This window comes from Xyrauchen texanus, chromosome 26 (assembly GCF_025860055.1).
Source record: "Xyrauchen texanus isolate HMW12.3.18 chromosome 26, RBS_HiC_50CHRs, whole genome shotgun sequence".
NCBI lineage: Eukaryota > Metazoa > Chordata > Actinopteri > Cypriniformes > Catostomidae > Xyrauchen > Xyrauchen texanus.
In genome coordinates, this window is record NC_068301.1 from 35424794 (window position 1) to 35449098 (window position 24305).

General features: G+C 38.5%; 1 protein-coding gene across 1 annotated transcript; it reads left to right on the plus strand.

The window, feature by feature from the left end:
* The first annotated feature begins 10058 nt into the window (after positions 1-10058).
* Positions 10059-13763, plus strand: LOC127619960 (trophoblast glycoprotein-like). The gene is made up of 2 exons (XM_052093004.1): positions 10059-10549; positions 11711-13763. Exons 1-2 carry the CDS (start codon positions 10284-10286, stop codon positions 12558-12560), a joined length of 1116 nt encoding a protein of 371 aa, XP_051948964.1. The 5' UTR covers positions 10059-10283; the 3' UTR covers positions 12561-13763.
* The last annotated feature ends 10542 nt before the right edge of the window (positions 13764-24305 follow it).

Consider the following 24305-nt stretch of genomic DNA (forward strand, 5'->3'; position numbering starts at 1 on the left):
CTGTCTCAAACTGTATCACTTTCTTTCTTCTTCAAAACACAAATTAAGATATTTTGAAGAATGTACGAGGTGTTTTTTCCATACAATGCAAGCCAATTGGGTCTAAAACCTTCAAGCTCCAAAAAATGCATAAAAGTAATCCATTCGATTTCCGTGGTTTAATCCATGTCGTCTGAAGTGATACGATTGGTTTGGGTGAGAAACAGACCAAAATGTAAGTCCTTACTCACTATAAATCTTGCTTTTTATGGGCAAAAACTCCTCATACAGTTCTCAAAATATTTTTGGTTGTGTTCCGCAGAAGAAAAAACAATACGAGATTGGGACAGTATGGTTTTGAGTAAACTATAAGAGAATTATCATTTTTGCAAGGAATCAGAATGTAGGGTCAGAATTAACCATATTTATAACTTCTTTTTAATTATTTATTTATTTCGTGGGCAGGATATTGAACACAATCAGTTTAATGTTTCATGTGTCACTATGTCGATGTGATTTTTGACAATGAGGCTGTGAGGGATAGACTACTTTAATGTGTTTTTGGATCGTTCAGCGGACAAACCATTGAAAGAAAATCTTTCCAAGAACATTCAGTGGTTAAAAACTCCAGGCAACATGAATTCTGGAATATTGGGGAGAAAAATAAATAAATAAATAAAATGAAATAATTAAATAATAATTGTATTTAGACCCCCAGTGAGCAAGCTGAAGGCGACAAGGAACACAAAACTCCATAAGATGTTGGATAATGGAGAAAAAATAACATCAGACTCACTGTGGGGCCCAGTTCCCCTCAGACAAAACAACATGAATATAATGCCAATATTACTTATGTATAGTGCAAGTCATGGTTTAAAATGATTAATCTAAGTGTTAAGGGTCAGTGTTTAAAAAAAATATTTTGTGTGAACTGTGAGATTAATGACCAATGTATTTGAAGTTCATCCTTTATTAACTGCAGAAGTTCACATAGATGCGATTGTCCTTGTTAGTTGGCTGATGAAGGCTTTTGTTGGCAGTGAAATGATAGTCTATGTATTCTATTTCAAGAGTGTAGTCCATCAGTAGACAGAGGTGATTCAACCAGCAGGTCATTTCGGTGAGGTCTTTCCTAAATCTAAGGTTCAGGCAATGGCATATGAAGTATCCCATATCTTATGGTTGGAGCTGGCATCAGTTCATCCCCTGAAGTCCATCATAATAGACTGAAGTGATTTCTGGCTGGCACCGGAAGCATTTAGTCATCATTACTCAGAGACACAGTGGAGTCCAACAGCAAGCAGGAACGGAGCTGGATCTAGCTGGCTCTGGTAACCTCAAGTCAAGTGGTTTTTATTGTCGTTCAACCATATACAGTTAGTGCAGTACACAGTGAAACAAGACAACGTTCCTCCAGGACCATGGTGCTACATAAAACAACATAGGACAAACACAGAACCACATGAGACAACACAGACTAAATAACATACCTATATAAAGTGCACGTGTAAATGTGTGCATAAAGTACGGAACAGTACAATAAATTACTAAAAATGAACAGGACAATAGGCACAGTGAGAGACAGTGCAGCGCCGACCAGTACACAGTTGTGCAAAAAGATGACAGTATCTAAAAATGCCAAATGTAAACATAACATACTATGAGATAGTGTTCTATGCACATAGCAGTTATTGAGGCCAGCCAGGTATAAAGTGACAATAATTAAACTGCAACTCGTGTGTGTGTGTGTGTGTGTGTGTGTGTGTGTCAGTCCAGTCTCTGAGTATTGAGGAGTCTGATGGCTTGAGGAAAGAATCTGTTACACAGTCTGGCCGTGAGGGCCCGAATGCTTCAATACCTCTTGCCAATACCTTCTTTGGCATGGGGATGATGGTGGTGGCCTTGAAGCACGTTGGAACGACGGCGCTGCTCAGAGAGATGTTGAAGATGTCGGTAAGAACATCTGCTAGCTGGTCTGCACATCCTCTGAGCACTCTGCCAGGAATGTTGTCTGGTCCAGCAGTCTTCCGTGGGTTGACTCTACGTAGAGTTTCCTCACATCAGCCGTGGTAAGACAGAGCACATGGTCGTTGTGAGGAGGGGTGGTCTTCCTCGCCACCACGTCGTTCTGTGCTTCAAACCTAGTGTAGAAGTCGTTCAGCGCATCTGGAAGGGAGGCATCTTTGTCACAGGCAACTGATGTTGTTCTGTAGTTGGTGATGGCCTGGATACCCTGCCACATTTGCCGCGTGTCACCGCTGTCCTGGAAGTGACTGTGGATTTTCTGGGCATGTGCGCGCTTTGCCTCTCTGATGGCCCGGTACAGTTTGGCCCTCGCTGTTCTTAGGGCAGCCTTGTCGCCTGCTCTGAAGGCGGAGTCTCGGGTCCTCAGCAGCGCACGCACCTCCGCAGTCATCCACGGCTTCTGGTTGGAGCGTGTGGTGATGGAATTTGAGGGAAGTTTTTGCGAGCTCTCTGTTCATGAATGGGGTGTGCATTAATACAGGAGTTTTCAACATGTGGGCGCCTGTCAAGGGAGGCACGAGATATAGGCTCACACACAAGTGAAACGATAAATTATTGGAACTGCTGTGAATTATATAGGTCCATTTCAAGACATTGTATGTGGTAACATCCCCTCAGTTACAGTATAGTTTAGAGAGGAAAACCCAACAACAATGCCGAGCGGGAATGCTCAAATCTGTCTGGTTCTTTCTACTGAATAAATTACATTTCCTACATAACCACTGCAGTGTCCAGAAACTAATAACTCTGTGCTGATGCACCAAAAGACCAAGGATTACTTTATTTCAAAATCCTAAACTAAAGAAGGCCTATTATTTAACAATGTCCTCCATATCCATCTCTTGCATTAATGAAGCTGCTGGCTCGGCATCCATTCTACCGTTGTGTTAATAACACTCTGTTTAGCCTAATATTGAGATTTTTTTCCATCTAATATTTCTACTTTATTCACACAATATGCTACTTTATTCTCATTATGCTACAACTTTATTCTCAAACTATTACAACTTTAATCTCATAATGCTACAACTTTATTCTCTTATTTATACATTTTTATAAAAACATCTCGAAACACCTGCGTTGGGTTTCATGACTGTTATTAAACATGATTCCATGTTGTTTTTAACAAAGCAAAGTTTCAATGCTTGATAAACTGTAAGAAAGTGTTTTTTCCCCAAGGTGTGCAGACTTACTGTAAGTACAATAATTTTACAAGTTCAATGTAATTTGATTTTAAACCATTTCAAAATCAAGGCACCCCAAAGAGGATATTTAAATGCAGCAGTGAAATGTAATGTAATGTAATAAACATTAAGCCTTACTTTTTCTCTTTTTTGTTCATCACAAAAAAAAAACATCTGTGGCTATTAACAAAAGATCCGGGGCTTCAGCCCTATCAGTCATGGTCTAGCTATACCGCTGGTTACAAGAAGACAATAATTGAATGTGTGAAAACGAAATTATTTTTGTAATAAAGCTCAATCAAATAGGACCATTTTCAGTATTTTTATAATATTTCATTATTTAAATGAGATATATGAAGACAAGATATACTCTATGTCTAACATATGTTGTTTTCAAGTAGGTAGTAGGTAAGGATGCATGTTCTTTGAAAGATGTGGCAAAATTGCTTGTTCTATTTACAGTACTGAGCAATGATGAGAAATACCAGCTAGCTAGCCAAACGAAAGCTACGACTATGGCAAAGCATCAGGGAAATGAGAAAAACACAAGTGGTAAAAAGAAAACGGTTCCCTGAGACGAAGGGAACGAGACATTATGCATATGGGAGTGCCTTCATACACGACCTAGTTGAAACCTCTCTACAATAACGTCAATATTCTAATATTGGCTATGGTGTTTGAGCCAGCCTGTTTTGGCACGAAACTGTCTGCTATAAAAACAGGTGCACAGACACCATTTCCTCAGAATTTCTGACTAAGAACAAGGAGGGCATCGCTCATGCCTCAAGAACTCTGAGTCTTGTAGTGCGGTTAGCGTTCGCAATGTCTCGTTCCCTACGTCTCAGGGAACCTAAGTTATGTACGTAACCAAGACATTCCCTTACACTTGACATTGCGTAGCTATGCATATGGGGAACAGAATCCCATCACACAGCACTACACAACATAATTTCCCAGAGAGGAAACATGGCGCTGCAGTCTTGTGGGATGGTGACCAACATGAGTATGCCACAATGAGTGATCCTCGTGTTGGCCAGGAGGAGAGCACTCATAATGAATATATGAACTATAGTCATATAGTATGAATTAACTCCTTATGAACCCAGTCGGGAAGGGAGTATATTTATAATGAAAGTGCTTGCAACTTTATGATAAATTATTACGTCCTGATTGCAGGCAGTTGTGCAAATGATGGGGAGCCCTTACTTAAAGGGAAGTCTATAAATATATATATATTTGGTTAATAATAGCAAGTGCTCTAAACGTTACATCTAGGTTGTAAATACCTTGCGAATGTGTTTTGAGAGGACCCTCCTGCTGCAAAACATAGTTGAGTGTGCTTTAACACCAATTGGGCAAGTCTTACCCTCACGTGAACCACCTGCGCTTTGACGGGCGTGATTAGGACCTTGGGTACATAGCCTTTCCTGGGTTTGACAGTGGCTCTTAAAAGACAGGGCCAAACTCCAGACATGAATTGATGACTGATAGTGAATGCAGGTCACAGACCCGTTTTGCTGAGGCCAGAGCCAGCAGTAGTGTGGTCTTAACGGAGAGCATGCGCAGTCCAACAGAGTCCATAGGCTCGAAGTGGGGCCCTGCGAGAGCATTTAGGACTAAAGTTAAGTCCAAAGTTGGGACTGTAGCCGGCTGAGGTGGGTTTAATCGTCTTGCTCCTTTAAGGAACTTTATGATTAAGTCATGCTTGCCTATAGAGGCGCCGGATTCATGAGCATGATACGCAGATATATTTGCCTCATACACTTTGAACGTTGGCGGGGTGAGATCTGCACTATTCACTCTTGAAGAAATATTAGAATTGCATGTATGGGGCAGTTTACTGGGTCCTTGCCATGTAAGAGACACCAATCAGTAATCACCTTCCATTTTAGTACATAGAGTCATCTCATGAATAGTACTCTGGCTTGTAAAATTGTGTTCATGACTGAATGCATCAGTTCTGGTGTGTATAGTGCACCCCGTTCAGGGGCCACACATGCAGGTTCCACAGCTGGGGCTGGGGATGCCAGATTGTGCCTTGCACCTGAGAGGAGATCCCTCCTCAGTGTTATTTCCCATGGTGAGCAAGCTGTACAGCATTTCCATCATTTCCGGAAACCATGGCTGGTTGGGCCAATTCGGCGAATCTAATAGAACCGTTTCCTTATCCTCTCGGACTTTGCATATAACAGTGAATAAGGCATACCGAGGTATATTTGTGTTTCGCCTGCCATTTGGGTGCCATTGCAGAGGGGACAGTGGGCATTCTCCACTGAAGCAAATAGATTTCTGCTTTGCCGAATATTTCCCAGCGCTTTTGCTGTGCATGCTGATAGGCAGGTGCCAGTGAGGCAGCAGGTATGTGGCTTTTAGTCAGGCACTGGATCGAAACAGAGTGAGGGTGAACCGGCTGTGATATACTCTGTTTGGGCATAAAGTGTCTCATAGCCTGTGTCTGCTGCTGAATCACAATGTAACGTACATCAAACGTATTCACAGAGCCACAAAAAGGCCGGCAGGAGACACTGGAGCATCCAAAAGAGTGGCTTTTTCCTTTTTTCTCATTTCTGTGAGGGTCAGCCATATACGTGGAGCCAGGTTGACCATGGATTGCCGATGGCCTGTGCAGTGACTTGCAGCGCTAAATCTGTATCAGTCTGGAGCTCTTTGAATATCTCCGGATCGAAGCCTTGGATCGAAGGACTTGGATAGTTTGTTATGAACTTCGGGGAAGAACTGGGCAGATTTTGATGGTGTCCGGACTTCTGGATCCCTTCATCGAGGCGAGACTGTTCAGGTTCCTCTGGGGGAGACCACTCAGAGTGAAGCTCTTCGACCACTCTTGTAAGGACATGGAGCTTCTCCCTGTCAGTGGCCCGTGCACGTTCCTCGCGCTCGCTGGGGGGAGGGTGACAGCATCATCCACTGACCACTCGCCTGATTCAGCGAGAGACATATTGACATCATCATTATTATCCCCAGCGTCAGAACCGCTGCACGAGACGAGTCCGCCTGCTCTTTCAGAAGGTCGGAGCTCGTCTCGCATATAGCATATCAGAAAAATGTGCTTCGGCGAGATTGAAGGTATTGCGGGGCATGTGCCACCACAAGGACCTTCTCTAAGTCATCCTGCTCGACATCACGGCCCCGCCTTGCCTCCTCGTGTGAATCCTCGGGAATCACAAAAGAGGCGGGTGGGAGTCATCCCTCAGAATGAGGGTGATTCAAGAGAGAAGTGTCTTGAGACTCATGCGGTCACAGTGAGGGTAGTTTGTCTCCCTGATCTGACGCCGGAATGTGCCTCTCACGCAAGGAACACTTATGGAACGTCATCTTTAAAAAGACTTGAACACGTAAGTGACTCTTTTAAATATATAAATATAAAAATTCGTATATATTTATATTTATATCACACAGTATAAAATACACAATATACAACTGCTTTGTAAGGATACACAAACCCTGCCGAAGCACTTCAGGGAATCAGGATGTTGAGGCCCATTCACCAGGGAAGAGTCAAATCGGCGAGGCAGTGTGATGTTCGGCGGAGCACTGCAGGAGAGTGGAAAGTTTCCCGTGAAGATTCCACCCTCTGACTTCTGTAAATCGTCGGCGAAGGTAGAGGGCTTCTAGACAAGAGACGATCGCTGTCTTGAAGGAAGAAATTCTGAGGAAATGGTGTCTGTGCACCTGTTTTTATAGCGGACAGTTTTGCGCCAAAACAGGTGGGGCTCAAACACTATTAATATTCTAGCAATATTAGAATATTGGCGTTATTGTAGAGAGGTTTCAACTAGGTTGTGTATGAAGGCACTCCCATATGCGTAGCTACGCAATGTCAAGTGTACTGAGACCTAAGGGAACGAGGGTTTATTTGGTTTTATTTATTTATTATTTTATGTGTGGATTTATTATTTGTATTGGATCTGGTTTCATTGAGGCAATGGACAAAGTGTGAATTGAGCATGTGATTTGAGGTAAAAGACTAGTAAATGAAACATGAATAAAATGACTGGGTGTGAGATTGAGTGAGACCAGAGGGTATTTAGCAGAGACAGGCCCCTTCTATTAAAATTATTGGGAGTAACTGGAACGCCCAGCAGTCACCAAGGGTCAACAGATGTAGAAATTAAGTCCCGCCTTATAGGTGAAAGAGGCAAAGCTGTGTTGTTTAAGTGCACTATGAGATGCAGGTGAGGGAAACAAGCTCTGACTACATGGCTTTGGAACAGCGCTGCCAAGTATTCATCTAGCGAACCTCCGCTATCTCCCAACAAAATGTACGAACTCCTCACTCATACAAACAAGGACTTTTCAAACTGCTGCCTTGTGCTTCACAGAAACCTGGCTGAGTGAAGCCATTCCGGACAACACATTACATCTGCTGGGCTTTCAGCTATTTTAATGGGGGAAACGAGAGGCAGTGCAACATGCTTTTACATCAATGAAAGTTGTTGTACTGATGTAACAACGTTAAAGACAATGTGCTCTCCTAATTTGGAAGTGCACAGACACAGAACAACAATACCTGGACTCACTTAATATTATTCTGGGAGATTTTAATACAGCTAACCTCACATGTGAGCTACAAAATACAGACAGCACATTACATGCCCCACAGGAGACAGAAATACATTGCATCATTGCTACACAACAATTAAGTATGCATATTGCTTTGTCCCTAGTCTGGTTCATCTTCTTCCAACCTACTGGCAGAAACTAAAATCAGCTAAACCTTTAGTAAAGACTGTAAATAGGGGACCAATGAAGCAGAGCTGAAACTAAAAGCCTGCTTTGACTGCACTGATCGGAGTATATTTGAGGCTGCAGACAACAATCTGGATGAGCTCACAGATAATGTGACATAACTTATCAGTTTCTGTGAGGATATGTGCATCCCTACTAGGAATTATTTAACACACAACAGTGACAAACCATGGTTTACAGCAAAACTCAGGCAGTTTTGTCAGACCAAAGAGGATGCTTAAAGAAGTGGGGATAAAATCTTGTCAAATCAGGCCAGGAACACACTAAATAAGGAAATCAGTGTGGCTAAAAGAAGTTACTCTGATAAGCTGAAAAACAAGTTTTCAGCTAACATACCTGCATCAGTGTGGAGAAGCCTAAAAGGCTTTATTAACTTCAAGACACCATCCTGCAACACTGTAGGGAAAAAACAACTGGCTGACATCTTTCATTATATATATATATATATATATATATATATATATATATATATATATATATATATATATATATATACTTATATTTTCTATTCACTTTTTATTTATATAATTTTTCTTATTATTATCTCTGTCTTGTTTTTGTTTTGTTTGAGCACTGGATGCTTCTGTCACCAAGACAAATTCCTTGTGTGTTAGCACACTTGGCAATAAAGCTCATTCTTATTCTGATTCTGATATTATACACAGTCTAATATACAATTTGGAACAAAGACAACTGTTTTTGTGTCATCTAGAATAGACACAAACCCCCAAAATTCTGTATATTTGGCGTGGGGGTTCCAATGTTCCACATATTCTGATGACATCATCATAGGATTATTGTTTGGCATGTATCGCGTTTTCCAAGAACTTAATGCATATAGGTATAGCTTTGTTCCTTCATATCGTACTGAAGAGCCATCAGAGCACCAAACACCATCAGATGGTGAGTGAGTGAAACTGAGTGAGTTTCTTCTTTTGGAAAACCTGTAGTATCAAAATGTACCCCAGAACTTCAGGAATGTTTTGACGAGAGCTCACAATAAATATCATAAATATGCATATAACTTATTAGGTAAATATCCCATCCCACAATATTAATGTTCCTAAATTATTCATTTTTCCAAGTTTTCTATGTTCATTAAAATGAATTTGTACATTTGAGATTTCTCCTCGAATGCATTGATATTCACATTAACGGATTAGATTTTGTGCCTGTTACAAAGAAAATCTATTCTTGTGAACTTGTGCAGATTGCAAGTTGTTTTCAACCTTTTTGACTCCAAGGCCCTCCATTGTCAAAGGAAATATTCGAAGACCACCGCCCCCTCCCCACTGTAGGCTAATAGATATTTACTGTATATTACTGTATATGTAAGTTGAATTATAATAATTATGTAAAAATTATAATAATTGATCATATTTTAAATGCTTTTAAGAGATCTTGAGGCCCCCCTAGAAGTGTGCTTAGGCCCCCTAGTGGGTCCGGACCCCCTGGTTGAGAACCACGGTCCTAGATGACAAATGATGCTCGGCAGGCAAAAGAAAGGACGAAGAGTCCTGTGAAGTGGGTTTTATGATAAATGTCCCCAACATCTACAAAATGGGGGGGGTGATATCATTGGAAAACCTATTTTAAAGTTCAACAAAAATTGTTTTTGTAATCTTCTTGTTCTTTTTTAAGCCAAGTACATACTGGTGCTTTAATGAACCCCGAAACCAATACACTGATCTGAAGAAACCAAACATCAAGAACATTTTCAATTTCCAAAGAACCATATAGCGACCTAAAGCGTACAGTTGTCTTCTGAACATTTGAAGAACTTTTATTTAAGAGTCTATATAAATTACAGATTAGAAACCAATATTTAAGTAAAAACTACATTGAAAGCTTTTGTGGTTGCTTTTCACATCTGGATGATCTTAACCTTTTCATGAGATTTCTGTACTTTAATGAATCACTCTGATGAGTGCAAGATCGGAATCATCCTGAGATCATCGAAAAGTCTGGAGGGGGAGAGATGTGAGACCAAAAAGCTCCTCCCTACCAATTGTTAAGAGCAGGGGGGGGGGGTTCAGTTGCATTGTTTGAGAGGAGCGGATCAAACGTCTTAACACCAAGAACCTCCTTTTCTCATGAAAATAAAGTGTCTGCCTCTCACTCACATGTGGAGTTTCAGTGATGCAAAGCAGTCAAGCTCGCAACGGGACTACACATTACTGAGTGAAGTTTAGATTGAGAAGCACGCTGGATTGGAGAGACACCTGGGAGATAAAGCGGAACCCTGGACCCGCACAACAGCTGAATGAGGGAAACTGCATTACTTCGTGAGATTTTTGCTGCATTTCTATTTATCCAGGGCTTTAAAGCATGTTTGAATCTGGACTGTGTGCGGTTGTCTTCGGGCTGCTGTGCGCTTCGCTCTCTGCGGGCGCATCGGTGTGTCCTCCCGGCTGCGAGTGTTCGGAAGCCGCGCTGACGGTCAAATGTGTGTCTAAAGATCTGAGGAACATTCCGAGCGGCATCCCGGGCTACACGAGAAACCTCTTCATCACTGGGAATCACATCAGTCAGATAGGACCCGAATCTTTCCAGGGACTGGACAATGTCACAAATCTGTCACTGTCTAACAACAGGTAATGTAATGTTGCATGAAGAATAGCCTCGACTACATTTACCTTTGATTGAAGATTCGTTTACATAATTTTCCCAAAATGGGAGCCATAGTTTCCTCCATTATCGTTCATCTCAGTGACAAAAAGTGGCGTAATAGACACATTAATTCACCTTAATGTAAAACCACAAACAGCGTAAGAAACTTCCAGCGTCTTTCTATCCCAAATGAATTCCTTATTTTAATGGCAGCCGAGGCTATAATACCTATAGATCATACATTTACAGATTATATATTATGTTGCAGAAAATGTAACCTAGTAAAATCCCATGGGTTTAAAGTGAAATGAAGTCAAATGAATGTCCCATTAGTCAAGGATGTAAGGATCTGTTATTGTAGTGTTGTGGTAGATACTATGGTAGCTATAAGGGTGAAACTCAAGTAGAAGCTTAAAGATATTATGAATTTTCCAAACCAGTACAGTTTTTATTGAACCCAAGTATATTTTCTGATATTTTTAGCTTGCATTTAATGGTGTCTACACATGTAATCTAGTTACAAATTACTTAAAGTAATTTAAATTAACTTTTAGTACAAGTAGTGGAGGACATTACATTTTACATTCTTGTAATCAGGTTACAGTTACTGACTTTCAATTAAGTTAATTACTTTTCAGTGCATTACTTGGGTTACAGATATTTCTAAAATAATAATTTGTATTGTTTATTACATTTAAACCATGAATTTCGTTAATATGTAAATACGTTTGCGTTTCAGTGACAGCTAAAGTGTGTGCGTCACTTAATGAGGCAATGAACAAGTAGGAAATGTAGACATTATTTTGTGTTTTAGAAAGCAAATTTAAATTAATGTGATTACTTTTTCAATGAGGTAATCAGTAAAGTCAGTAATCTGATTAGAGTTTTATAGAAGTTTTAGTCATTTTCAGTTAATTATAATTTTTTTGTAACTTTCCTAACACTGTACACAGCACAATGCATCATGTAGTAAAGAGTAGATTTTGTTGTAAAATTAATATTTTATCCAAATATTCAAGATTGCAATTAAAGTATAAAACAAAAATATATTGACCACTGTTTGAATATTGGGTGGGGTAGTTATGACCCTGGAACAAATGAAGTAAACCTATTGCCCTATTAAATTTGTCCTTTTTTCTCTCCAGGATTTCTGAGGTAAAGTCTCACACATTTTCTAGTCTGCGAAGCCTCAGATCGCTGGACCTAAGCAACAACCAGCTGGCCCTCATCCATCCTGAGGCATTCACTGTCCAGAGCCACATGCTGAGAGAGCTCAACCTCAGTCAGGCTCTTTACAACCACTCATCTATCACTGATCTCGCCACCTCTCTCCGCTGGAGTAGCTTGGCTGACCTGCTGGGGTTGGACTTGTCCAGTAATGGCCTTGTCTACTTGCCCCCCGGTATCTTTTGCCATCTTGTCAGCTTGCGGCGCCTACATCTTGGCAACAACTCTATAGTGGCCATCCATAATGGGACATTCACGGGTTTGGATAATCTACAGGAGCTTGATCTCACCCATAACGCTCTGAGGACCTTGCGCGAAGAGGCGTTGAAACAGTTGGAGGTCTTGCATTCGGTTAGGATCCAATTGGCGGAGAATCCTTATACGTGCACTTGCGACATCGAAACCTTTGCTGTCTGGTTGAACAACTCACAGCAGCATGTGGTGGATGTTGAGCTGTTAGCTTGTGTGTTCCCCGCAGAACTGCAGAACACATCATTGTTGACTGTGGGTGAACTGGAGTTGGGTTGCCACAAAGAGGGAGAGGCTGACAATCTTGCGTTGCAGACCTCTTACGTTTTCTTGGGTATTGTGCTTGGATTTGTTGGTCTCATGTTCCTTTTTGTGCTCTACCTGAATCGCAAAGGCATCAAAAAGCGAATCTTCGACATGCGTGATGCCTGCCGGGAAGTTTGGGAGGGGTATCACTACCGATACGAGATTGACCATGATCCCAGACTGTCACAGGTCTCTACAATAGCTGATGTGTGATCTGACACAAGTTCTTCCAAAACCAAGCTCCTTATATGTAAATATATAAACTAGTTTTCTATTGCATTTATACTTGGAAAATATCAATTTTGGGTTCGCAAATACGTTGACATTTAAGAAGGTGCATAGATAGCTTGTCAGGTCTTTCCAAGAGTGTTTTTAACCTTTATAAGCACACCACCCCCTCAAACTCTGCACAGAATTAGCCTCCAAAAGCATTCACTTCTTACGCATCATAGGATGCTTGAGGATTAGCCCAAGCAAGGGACAGAAGCCATGAAGTAACTCTGACGACCACCTCTAAAACCCCCACCACTCTCCATTGTCCTATACTGGAATATTGCCCACAAGCTTTCTGGTTTAACTTCAGCTTAAGTGCCTTGTTTATTGTATTTATGAGGCTGACCAGCTTCAAAGAAGTTTAACTCTCACATGAATGTTTACTATGCTGTTTGTGAAGTTGTGGGAACTCTTATAGCCTATTGCATGCTAGTGCAGCCTTGTCTTTATGGAAGCGTATGCAGTTCCAGAGTTGGACCCTGTGCCACAGAATTAGCAGCCTTCTATGGTCCCTCTATCCACAGGAAGTCTGGGAAGAATGTGCCAGATTTTCTCTCCAAAAGCATTCCAGCATGAGGATAACATCCTCTAAGCTGCAGAAGGAGCATCTTTTAAAGAAAGAGACCCAGTTTTGCAGAAATCGCTGGATTTTTTATTCATTTAAAAGAGAAGTTTGCTTTGTTTTTATTACACTAATTCTTATTGTCAGGATGATGAGAACCAGCCCTTCTGAGGGCCGCCAAGCAAGATCCCTCCTCCTCCAGGACTGCAGTGAGGCTGCTTGCTCTTTGAAGACTCAGTCTGGCTCAGTTCCTCATATGTTCCCCATATTTTTCTGTTTAAGGGACTTTACCATGATAAGATACAGATGAAGAAGTGGCCTTTGTGTTGAAGGGTCTTTGCTCTATTTTAAAGTACTGTTTCCAAATGCATGAGACTGAGTTGGGAAAGAAAACATCCTTGATGTGTTGTCAAAAAATGTGCTGGACTTCACTTGTATCTGTATAAGTATGGTTTAATTCAACATTTGTTTGGCAAAAATACAATGACTGTATAGTGTATAGGTGAATCTCACAAAATTGGTCACAAAATGTCAAGGGCATATTTCACCCAAAAATTAAAAGACAAAAATTATTTAATGACTAGAAGAAAAAAAAAAAGAAAAGAAAAAAAAAATATTTATACAATTCTAATTTTATTTATTTTCTTAATGCAAAATAGTTCATATAAAATAATAATAATAATAACATTATTATATAATTAATATTATTATATAATTTGTAATTATTATTTAATTAATGATAATAGTAATATAATAGTAATGATTATATAATAATATAATTATATAATCAAATTGAAATGTTAATGTTATTAATATACAATTAATAATTATTATTATTGTTTGTATTATGGAATTATTATTATTATATATTTTGGAGTAACATATGCCCTGGACATTTCTTCATGAGATTCATCCATTTAGATTATTATCTGTGAAAAACGTCCATAACTTTGCTTGTAATAATAAAACATATCCTTGTGCCTGATAAATGATTTAGCATAAATGACTCTTCCATTGTGCTTTTCTAGCTTTGATTTCCATAGAAGAGGTGAGGAAAACCTTGTAAGTGGGATGCCATAAGCAAAATGTTTACTCTTGTGAAAATATCAGGTATCCAGTGCAAAACAACACATTTTTATAGATCTGTCATGCGATGAATGGACAAATAAATATACTTTCTCTAGGGAAGTGTTTATTTTGCATGCTAAAACAATAAAAGGTTTTAAATTTGAAATGTAAATCAGTCTCTTGTAATGCACAAGTCATATAAATGTTTATGATACTTTCATGGTGCTTTCTTGTCATGTCAGAGCTGAAAAAGTCCCAGTCCATATGCACTTTTATTTATATGGAAAAGTGTGGCCAGGATATTCTTCTAAAAAATTTCCTTTTTGCCTGAATTATTCACTTAAAATGTATGATCTTTCAAAGTAAAGAAAATGAGATCTTTACATACTGAGAGAAAACAAGTGTCAGCTGCAGCACAAAACTCATTGAAAAGTGCATTGTCTTGCCAATGATGTGTAATACTTATTCTCTCATTCTCATTCATAATGGCATTGTAATGACACCGTATACCGTCATAGCAAAAGGCAAGTTTCATAGAGGGTTTGGGAGTCATCTGAGGTGTTTCATATCTGATAATGTCTGGGCTAGCTTAAAGTGAAACGTTTACGGCTGCAAATATCCACATGCAACAAGTTATTGAAAACATATGAGGTTAGCATATGTACATTAATGGGCTACATCATAAAGTTGAATATAATGATTCATTGAAAATCATTTGTGGTTCAGAGAAAGCTCTGTGTGAAGTTAATCCATTTAAACAATATTTGAAAAGGGGATTTTTTTTTTTAAGTTGACCTTCTAACTTAAAAGAATATTCCAGATTCAACACAAGTTAAGCTTTATGGACAGCATTTGTGGAATAGTGTTGATTAGCCCAAAAAATTATATTTCGAAAAAAGTACAAATTTGGGTTGCAGTCTTTTACAATCGAAGTAAATGGGGACAAGTTTCAAAAGTATAGCCACAAGACATAAACAATATGCGTGTAAACATGATTTAAGCATGATAAAATCACCTTTTCTGTGTAAAGTTATAGCCAATTTTACAACTTTGCCTTGATGATGTAACTCTGTAAACCCTATAACCCTAAAAAGTTGTTTTAAAGGAATAGCTCATCCAAAATTAAAATCCTCTCATGATTTACTCCATCTTTTAACCCATCCCAGATCTGTATGACTTTCCTTCTTAACCAGAACCGAAGTGAAGATTTTTATAAGCACATTTAAGCTCTTTTTGTTCATACAATGACTGGCTGTTTGACAGTCCAAAAGGCAGATTTATGCAGCATAAAAGTAATCCACATGACACCAGTCGATCAATAAATTCATAAGCAAACCGATAGGTTTGTGTAAAAAAATAAATCCACAATTAAAACTTTATTAACCTGTTGACACACCCCCTTTTTGAGCAAACCATGAAAATGACATAACTGAACTAAAATGGTTGTATTTACTGGACCCTTTGGAGTATGGACAACATTGTAGTATCTTTTGAAAGAAGACACTTTATTTCCCAAGAATAATCCCAGAATTAATATATGTTGTTATTTATTAAAGTTAGAGAAGCTGAAGTTTATAGTAATGGAAATATTTTGGGCTGAAAATGAAATACAATGTTCTCAAAGCCACAAGTCTAAAGAAGTTATGTTTCAAATTGGAAGATGATCTAACAAAGATTGAGGTTCCTGCAGCTTTTTTTCTCTGTAAAATCGCTGCCGGTGTAAAGAGTAAAATTAAGGCTCCGCCTTTCAAGACGAAAACAAAATCCGACTGCACTGCTCGGCTATTATGAATAAAACTACGCCGCATTTAAAAAAAATTACTTTGGAGACAGGCTCATTTTGTTTATGAGACTCTAATTATATATATATATATATATAATACATAATAATGAATAATGAATGCTGCTCCGATTGCATAGTTTGTTGAAGAACGACGAGGAAGGGTAATTCTTTCAGGCGAGATCTCATGTAAACAATGGAGACTATATCAACATTTCTCAGATTTATCACTTTTATGGACAAAAAGTGTTATTGGATGTTTTTCATTGAACGCTTGTCATGGACAATTGACCCAAGTGTGGCGATCGCGATTTCATAACAAAGGTATGAAGTCCTGTTTTGATATTGCAGGTTGTAATTTGTACTCCTGGCACAAATAACTAAATTGCTGTTTCTGGAGCATTGCTATCATGAAACAGAGATCGGATATCAATGCTGAACCCTTCGACCTTTGAAAAGATGTATAATTTGTTAACATTAATTACATTTATAGACGGTAAATTATATTGTAAATTTAAGCAGAGTGACATCACTCCCAAGTGCGGTGAAATTGCGTATGAACAGGTTAACTTAGAAAAAAACACTTCCTGCCAGCAGGCAACGCATCAGTGACGTAAGTGCAATGGCGCGTTCATGCGAGAAGTCGGAAGCGTGTGCTTTGTTTACAACAGAGGAATGAACGCCACGCTAGATTTAATTAATTTCAAACAGCAATACAGCGGTGAGAAGAAGCAATGATTTAAAGTTAAAAGCGGTTTAATTATCGATTTGCTTCAGAAGACATTCATTGATCAACTGGAGTCTTGTGCATTACTTTTATGCTGCCTAAATATGCCTTTTTAACCATCAAACAGCCAGCAGCCTGATGGCACCCATTCACTTTCATTGTATAGACAGAAATGTGCTTATAAAAATCTTCACTTCATTTCTGCTGAAGAAGGAAAGTCATACACATCTGGGATGGCTTAAAGGTGAGTAAATCCAGAGAGAATTATAATTTTTGGGTGTAATCTGTAACGATTTTTGCTTTTTATAAAGAAATGTAGGGACAACATATTTACATTTACATTTATGCATTTGGCAGACGCTTTTATCCAAAGCGACTTACAGAGCCCTTATTACAGGGGCTTATCACATGGACAATCCCCATGGAGCAACCTGGTGTGAAGTGCCTTGCTCAAGGACACAATGGTGGTGGCTGTGCAGCTTGAACCAGCATCCTTCTGATTACCAGATTACCAGTTATGTACAAGCTAAAATTATTTTTGTGGTAATCAGTATTATGCAATTATGGGTTGTTGAGCTCCAAAAATGACATTTATGCAACAAACTCTGTTGATTGAGCTTAACTTGTAAAAGTAAATATTGCTTTAACTCAAAAATCAGTACTCATGTCGTTCCAAACCTCTATGCATTTCTTTTTTCAGTGGAACACAAAAGTAAAAAAGTAAAATAGTAGTCCATACCATGTATACACTATATTCCAAGTCTTTGCATGAGGAACAGACTGAAATGTATTAGTTATTCACTGATAATCTTTCAATCTCCATCGTATCTCATAAATGTCATTCACACTTCTGCACATTCAACATGAACCTTTATGACACACATGAAAACCAATGGCGTTTGGCATAATTGATGTCATTTTTGGAGCTCCATATCTCCATTAACTTTCATTGTATGGAAGGATCAGCACCAACATTCTACCTATATTCTTTTGTGCTCCACATAATACAGAAACTCATAAAGGTTTGGAACGACATGAGGGTGAAATTAACTCTGAATAGTTGGTTTAAAAATAAGGGTAGTATTGATGGTCATCTTAAAAATAGAAGGTAAGGGATGTGTAACTGAAAGCTTTATAAAGCACCTCTCTTTTTCAACAGCTCCCTGTGCAGTAGAGCATGGTGGGCTTGTTCAAAACAAAGAACAAATGTACCCAATTAGTAGTGAATTTATAGTCGTCCGAAGGGCTCAGACCCACAAAAAAGATATTTACCTGGCATCATCTAGCCAGACACTGCTGTGCCAAAGAACAACACTGAAGATTAATGTAATCATCTTCCGGACTCATGGCCAGCCTGCCGGAATAATGAAATATCACACAGGTCTAAATGTCATCATATTTGCCTCAGACTTTCAAGCAAACTGGCTCTTTAACAAGAACAAAGACTGAACAAAGTTCATATGACCGCTGTGCTGTTCATGAGGACCACTTGTTTTACTTTAATAGTTTTATTCCGTCTTGATGGCCCTGTAGTGTGGTTTCGCTATTAAACAAAAAAACGCTCTAGGGAAGGAGAAATGAGAAATGCGGCTCTTTTGCAATTAGTCATTTATTTGCAGACTGACTTTTAATGTTTTTTGGTGTACAAACATCCTGGCTCCATTAAGGGCCTCTTAATGGATAATATATGGGCTCAAAAATTCAACTCAACTCTATGAGGGACTGAATATATTCAAGTCAAACCCACTACAGTTATCAACATGACAGCAACATGACAAATCACAGTGATTTAGTGACTGCTGAAATGTCTGGTGAGACATTTTTCTTTCTAAAGTTTTTGAGTTTTTGATTCTTGCACTCTTCTTGTCACATAATAAAGATGTATGCACCCTGTTTCATCACATTAAAATCCTTCATTAGTAAAGCAATAATTCTCATCTAGAACAAGTCTATTTACCCTTTATTAAAATTCTACTTAAAGACTTCAGCACTGCAGATTGTTAAAGCATCATAAGCTTTTCCCCACAAATGACAATAAAGCATATCTATCATACTGTGAACTCCTGAGCTCGACTTTTTATCAAGCTATACAAAAAAAAAAAAAGTCAACAATACTAGCCTAAAAATAATTGAGTTTCAATAAGGTCTGTATGTCATTGTAATGTGTGGTCATAACTCACTTTTATTCATAATGCATTCGGCCACTTTTCTTGTTGAACGAGATTGACGATATGAACGAACGAGATGCAGCTCCTCCTCCCGGTCAGCAGATCATCGTTCATGATTACCAGAGGTGGAAAGTAACGAATTACAATTACTCTCGTTACGGTACTTTAGACTTAGAGTACATTTTTCATATTTTTAAAGTTGATAAAAAATTTAGTATTGCAACAGCATCATGAGCACAGCATAAACTGCCGCCAGTGTCCTCTGTTCTCTAGCTTCTCCAAGACTTTCTGCCCTGTCACTAACAAGAACTGTAATACTGTGATGTTCTGCATATTTCATTTTAATGAAGCCACTGATAGGTGGTTAAGGTAGGCAGTGTTTTAACTGTGCCAAACAGTAATACAATGTAGTTTGACATATATGTGGGATATCTTGTTTACTTACAACCATATGTCTGAAACAAACTTTTTAAATACTTAGAAAGATACAATGCCAGTAGTGTCGGAAATGAATGGGGTGTTAAATTCCGTAACGTTCGCCCCTCTTGTTCAAATAAACTGTCATAGGGCATAACACTCTCGCTCACTGTGCTGTAATTCCCTGCCCTGTTCTGCTGTCTGAAATGGCCAAAAGTGTTCAAGGGATGGATTTTATATAAAGAAGAAATCACAAAATATAATGTAACCAAATGCTACAATTACTTAACAATAATATCTCAACGTGTTAAATAACCACAATGTTAATTAAGACTTTATTATTACAAATGTAATACAATAATATATATACAGAACAACCACTTTTTGTCACATTTATGGATTTTGTTCTTGTTTTCATGTCTTTTTGTCAAGTCAAGTCAAGTTTATGTTTAGTCTAGTTTTTGTCCAAGTATAGTCAAGTTCATGTTCATGGTTCATGTTTATAATTAGGGTTTTTGTATTCCACGTTTGTAAAATAAACTGCACTTGGGTTCATCTTCACACCGTCGTCTCTTCGTCTGCCTGTTGCCAACATCGTAACACTTTTAGTGTTTGAATTTTAGTGTTAAATGTTTATTTTTATTTTTGCCTTATTTTATTCAGTTGGCATGTAGAAGTTGATTCAAGTTTGCTTGATCTCATTCCATATCTGCATAATTGCTGTAATATAATAGAGGATACATTTCCTCCTCTATGATATTGCATATTATTAGTTTTGAACAGTAAGTTAACTTAATTGCCAAAATACTTGGACAAACATGAATGAGAATAAACCTGATATAGGAATGTGTTTCAGTCACAATACACATTATGTAGTTTAGAGATGATTTAGAGACATTTAAAATGTTCAAAAGGCTATTTCTATTTAAATAAATTTTGTATTCTTAATTTTATGTTTTTCCAAGAATCCTCTTGCAGCAATGCAGGTATTTGGTATTTAGAAGCTGCTAGTTTAGTACCTGTGAGAAGTCTGTTTTAGTGGCAGAGCTAGGGGGATGGGCAGGGGTGGCTGTGGCCACCATGGACCCTGTTTTGTGATTTCCACATGATAGCGCAACCATTTTCAATTGTTCTAATAATAAGAAATATTTCTTGAGTGCCAAATTAGCACTTTAGAATGCTTTTGTAAGGAATAGGTGACACAGTATATGTTTGCAATCACAGGTAAAGGACATTTTTATAAATATAACTTAAAACAATTATGTCAAACCATAATAATATTGGCAATTAATAGTATTAATTAGTTAGTATATTTTATTGAATTAATGCATCCTTGGTGAAAGGAAGCATAAGTTTCTTTCAAGAACTTGTATTCTAAATATACTATATATAATATCATTTTTAAAAAGAAACTTGTAACGTACTTATTTGAGTAGTTTTTCGGCAAACTATTTACTCTTAGTTGAGGCATAATATATTTCAGTACTACTATTTGTAATCAAGTGAATTATTTCTTCAGTAGCAGAACTTTTACTTAAGTAAAAAAAATCTGTACTCTTTCCACCACTGATGATGACTGATTCATTCATGTCGGTTGTGATTTAATTTACCAGTATATTCAGTTCGTTCTCGAATCACCTCTCATCTCGTTCAGACTCAAATGACCGACTAGTTCAGTGAAGGGGCATATTCTTTCAGTGGGTCAAAACAATGACATGCTCTTTCACAGAGTGCACTTGAATGCTATTGGCTCATTCTTAAATCAGCTCATTGGCTTCGAAAGGAGAGACATCAGTAAATAAATGGTAAATGGTCTGCACTTATATAGCGCCTTTTTTAACCTTAACGGTATTCAAAGCACTTTACACTGTGTCTCATTCACCCATTCACACACACACATTCACACACCAATGATGGCAGAGCTACATGCAATGTGCTAGCCTGCCATTGGGAGCAACTTCAGTGTCTTGCCCAAGGGCACTTCGGCATGTAGAGTCATGTGGGTCGGGAATCGAACCACCAACCCTGCGATTAGTGGCCGACCCGCTCTACCACCTGAGCCACAGCCGTCCCCATTTGAGTCAGTGTATGGAGGTGAACGAGAATGATTTGTCCATTTAAAAGATTCGTTCAAAAAGACAGATTTTTTCACGAACGAAACATCACTAAAAAGGTTTGCTGTAGGTTCACCACTACCGGTGATGACCTGCAAACTTCTGGCTAACCACTTGCTCAGTTACATGTAAAAATATTGAGTGCCAAATTTGCTGCAAATTTGTGGCAAGTTTGAGGACGTTTTTTTGTAGGGTTAAAACACTTGCAACCATCTAGAACATTTTAGCAACTGCATAGCAATGCGCTATAAAACACTCAGAACACTTTAACTGCATAGAAACTAGGGCTGGGCGATATATCGAATATTCACTATATAATCGTGATGATTTGGCTGACGATATAAAATTAAGCAATTTTGTGAATATCGCGATGATTTTAATGTGCTTTTTATTTGGCCATCAGTTGACTAATTTGATTATCCTTCTGGGCAGCCCAATAAAACAAAATAACACAAAAATGGCAATATGGTCATATGGGGTTATAAAATTGCAATGGGCTGTGATAAAAGACAGATAAATACGGTCAGTGTGCGCTTCAGAAGGGGTGACGGGCAGTTCTATGCATGCGTGGGACTCGTGCGGGTTTTTAGCGCTTTTGGAGCAGATCACATGCATTGTGAAAGAAATAAAGTACTGAATGTTCAAGCATTCATGCAATGCCAAACTTTAGTAATTGCTACAAATTATTATACAAATCTACAAAGGCGGCACAGTATAACAGAAAAGGAGCGGACAACAGCATTTCACCAGATGGGGTGCATTATAAACTAGTACACGCTGCACTTTTGGTGTCAAAATAAAAGCTCCAGGGGAATGAAATAGGAAAGAAATATAATGTTTTTAAATTAAACAAATCTAATCCTCAAAATAGTAATGATAATTCAGTATTATAATAATGAACTTGACTGGGTCCCACGGTAATAATTTAGTATCATGCAACATTCAACTGGATTTTCAAAAAATAATTGGAGTAGTTTTTCTTCACCTTGGTAATTTACAAATAAATTATAATTGTACCTAAAATATAAATCTAAACGTGTATATGTCACCTGTTATGCTCGACCCACCTCGAGCAAGATTCAAACTAACAATCCCCAGCATGGGAGTCAGACGCACTAGCAACACCCAGAAAACCTTAGCAACAGCATAGCAATGCATTAAAAACACCTAGAACACCTTAGCAACAGCATGGCAATGCACTAAAGACACCCAGAACACCTTAAAAACAGCATAGCAATCCACCAAAAAAAAAACAGAACACCTTAACAACAGCATAGCAATGCATTAAAAACACCCAGAACACCTTAGCAACTGCCCAGCAATGTGTTAAAAATACTCAACACCAGGGGGGCCTGGGTACCTCAGTGAGTAAAGACGCTGACTACCACCCCTGGAGTCGCAAGTTTGAATCCAGGGCATGCTGAGTGACTCCAGCCTCCTGGCTGGAGAGAGGGTAGAGTCACATGGGGTAAAATCGTTGTGGTCGCTATAATGTGATTCTCGCTCTCGGTGGGGCATGTGGTGAGTTGTGCATGGATGCTGTGGAGAATAGCGTGAAGCCTCCACATGCGCTATGTTTCTGCGGTAATGCGCTCAACAAGCCACATGATAAGATGTGTTGACGGTTGAGATTTGTCCTCCGCCACCCGGATTGAGGCGAGTCACTACGCAACCATGAGGACTTGGAACACATTGGGAATTGGGCATTCCAAACTGAGGAGAAAAGGGGAGAAAAATAAAATAAAATAAAAATAAAAATACTCAACACCTTAGCAAACACATAGCAGGACCTTATCAACTGCAGAGCAAGGTGCTAAAAAACACATACAACACCTTTGCAACCAGTTAGCAAAACCTTAGCGATTGCATAGCAATGTACTAAAATGCACTATATCCCCCTCCCCTGCCACCCCGGAATCTACCCCGTGCTTAGAACACATTTACAAACCTATAGCAACACTCTGGAAACCATCAATAACATCCTAACAACAGAGCAATGTGCTAAAAACACTTTGAACATATTGGCAACCAGATAGCAACATCCTAGCAATTGCATAGGAACATGCTAAAAACCATTCGGAACACCTTAACAAGCTATAGAAATCAAAGACAAGTTGAATAGAACTCTTTTTTTTATGCCTTTTGCTTCAAACAAGCATACAGACATGGATAAAATCATCAAGTTCTAGAACACTATAATCAGCTCACAGTATTTATTCAGGTATACATTATGTTTTTGGTTCTGTCCAGTATTCAACCAGTCCAATGACAATAGGCAGCTATAAAAGTCCTGTTCCCAGTGGACATGTCCCATTGTCCAACTGTTGGCTTGAGCTCGGGTAAACGATTGCATTTTAAAAGATTGAATAGAATAAGGGCAGGTACAGCTGGAATAGCCATTAATACATTTTTCTCCTCATTTATCACATTCAATTAGGGGTAAAAATAAACACATTCATTTACTCACCTGTATGAACCTACTTACACAAACACACACTCCCATCATACACAATGATGGATGTGTTGCTAAATGCTACATGCTAAATGAGCTTAACCTCATAAGGCATATCCATGAAGGCTATAATCATGTAAACTACACACATAAAGCTGAAGACATTATTTCAGCTTTTCACATTGTGTAATATGCAAAACCAAAAAACAGCGTGTTTAATAAAAGTCAATAAATCACTATTATTGCTTGCTAGCATAAAAAGGAACCATGCAGGATTTGAGAAACAGTATGAGTTTTCATAGTGAATCTCACATGTCCGGGTAATATTTCATCCCAAACATCAATATATATATAAGCCTATATACAGTATATATATATATATATATATATATATATA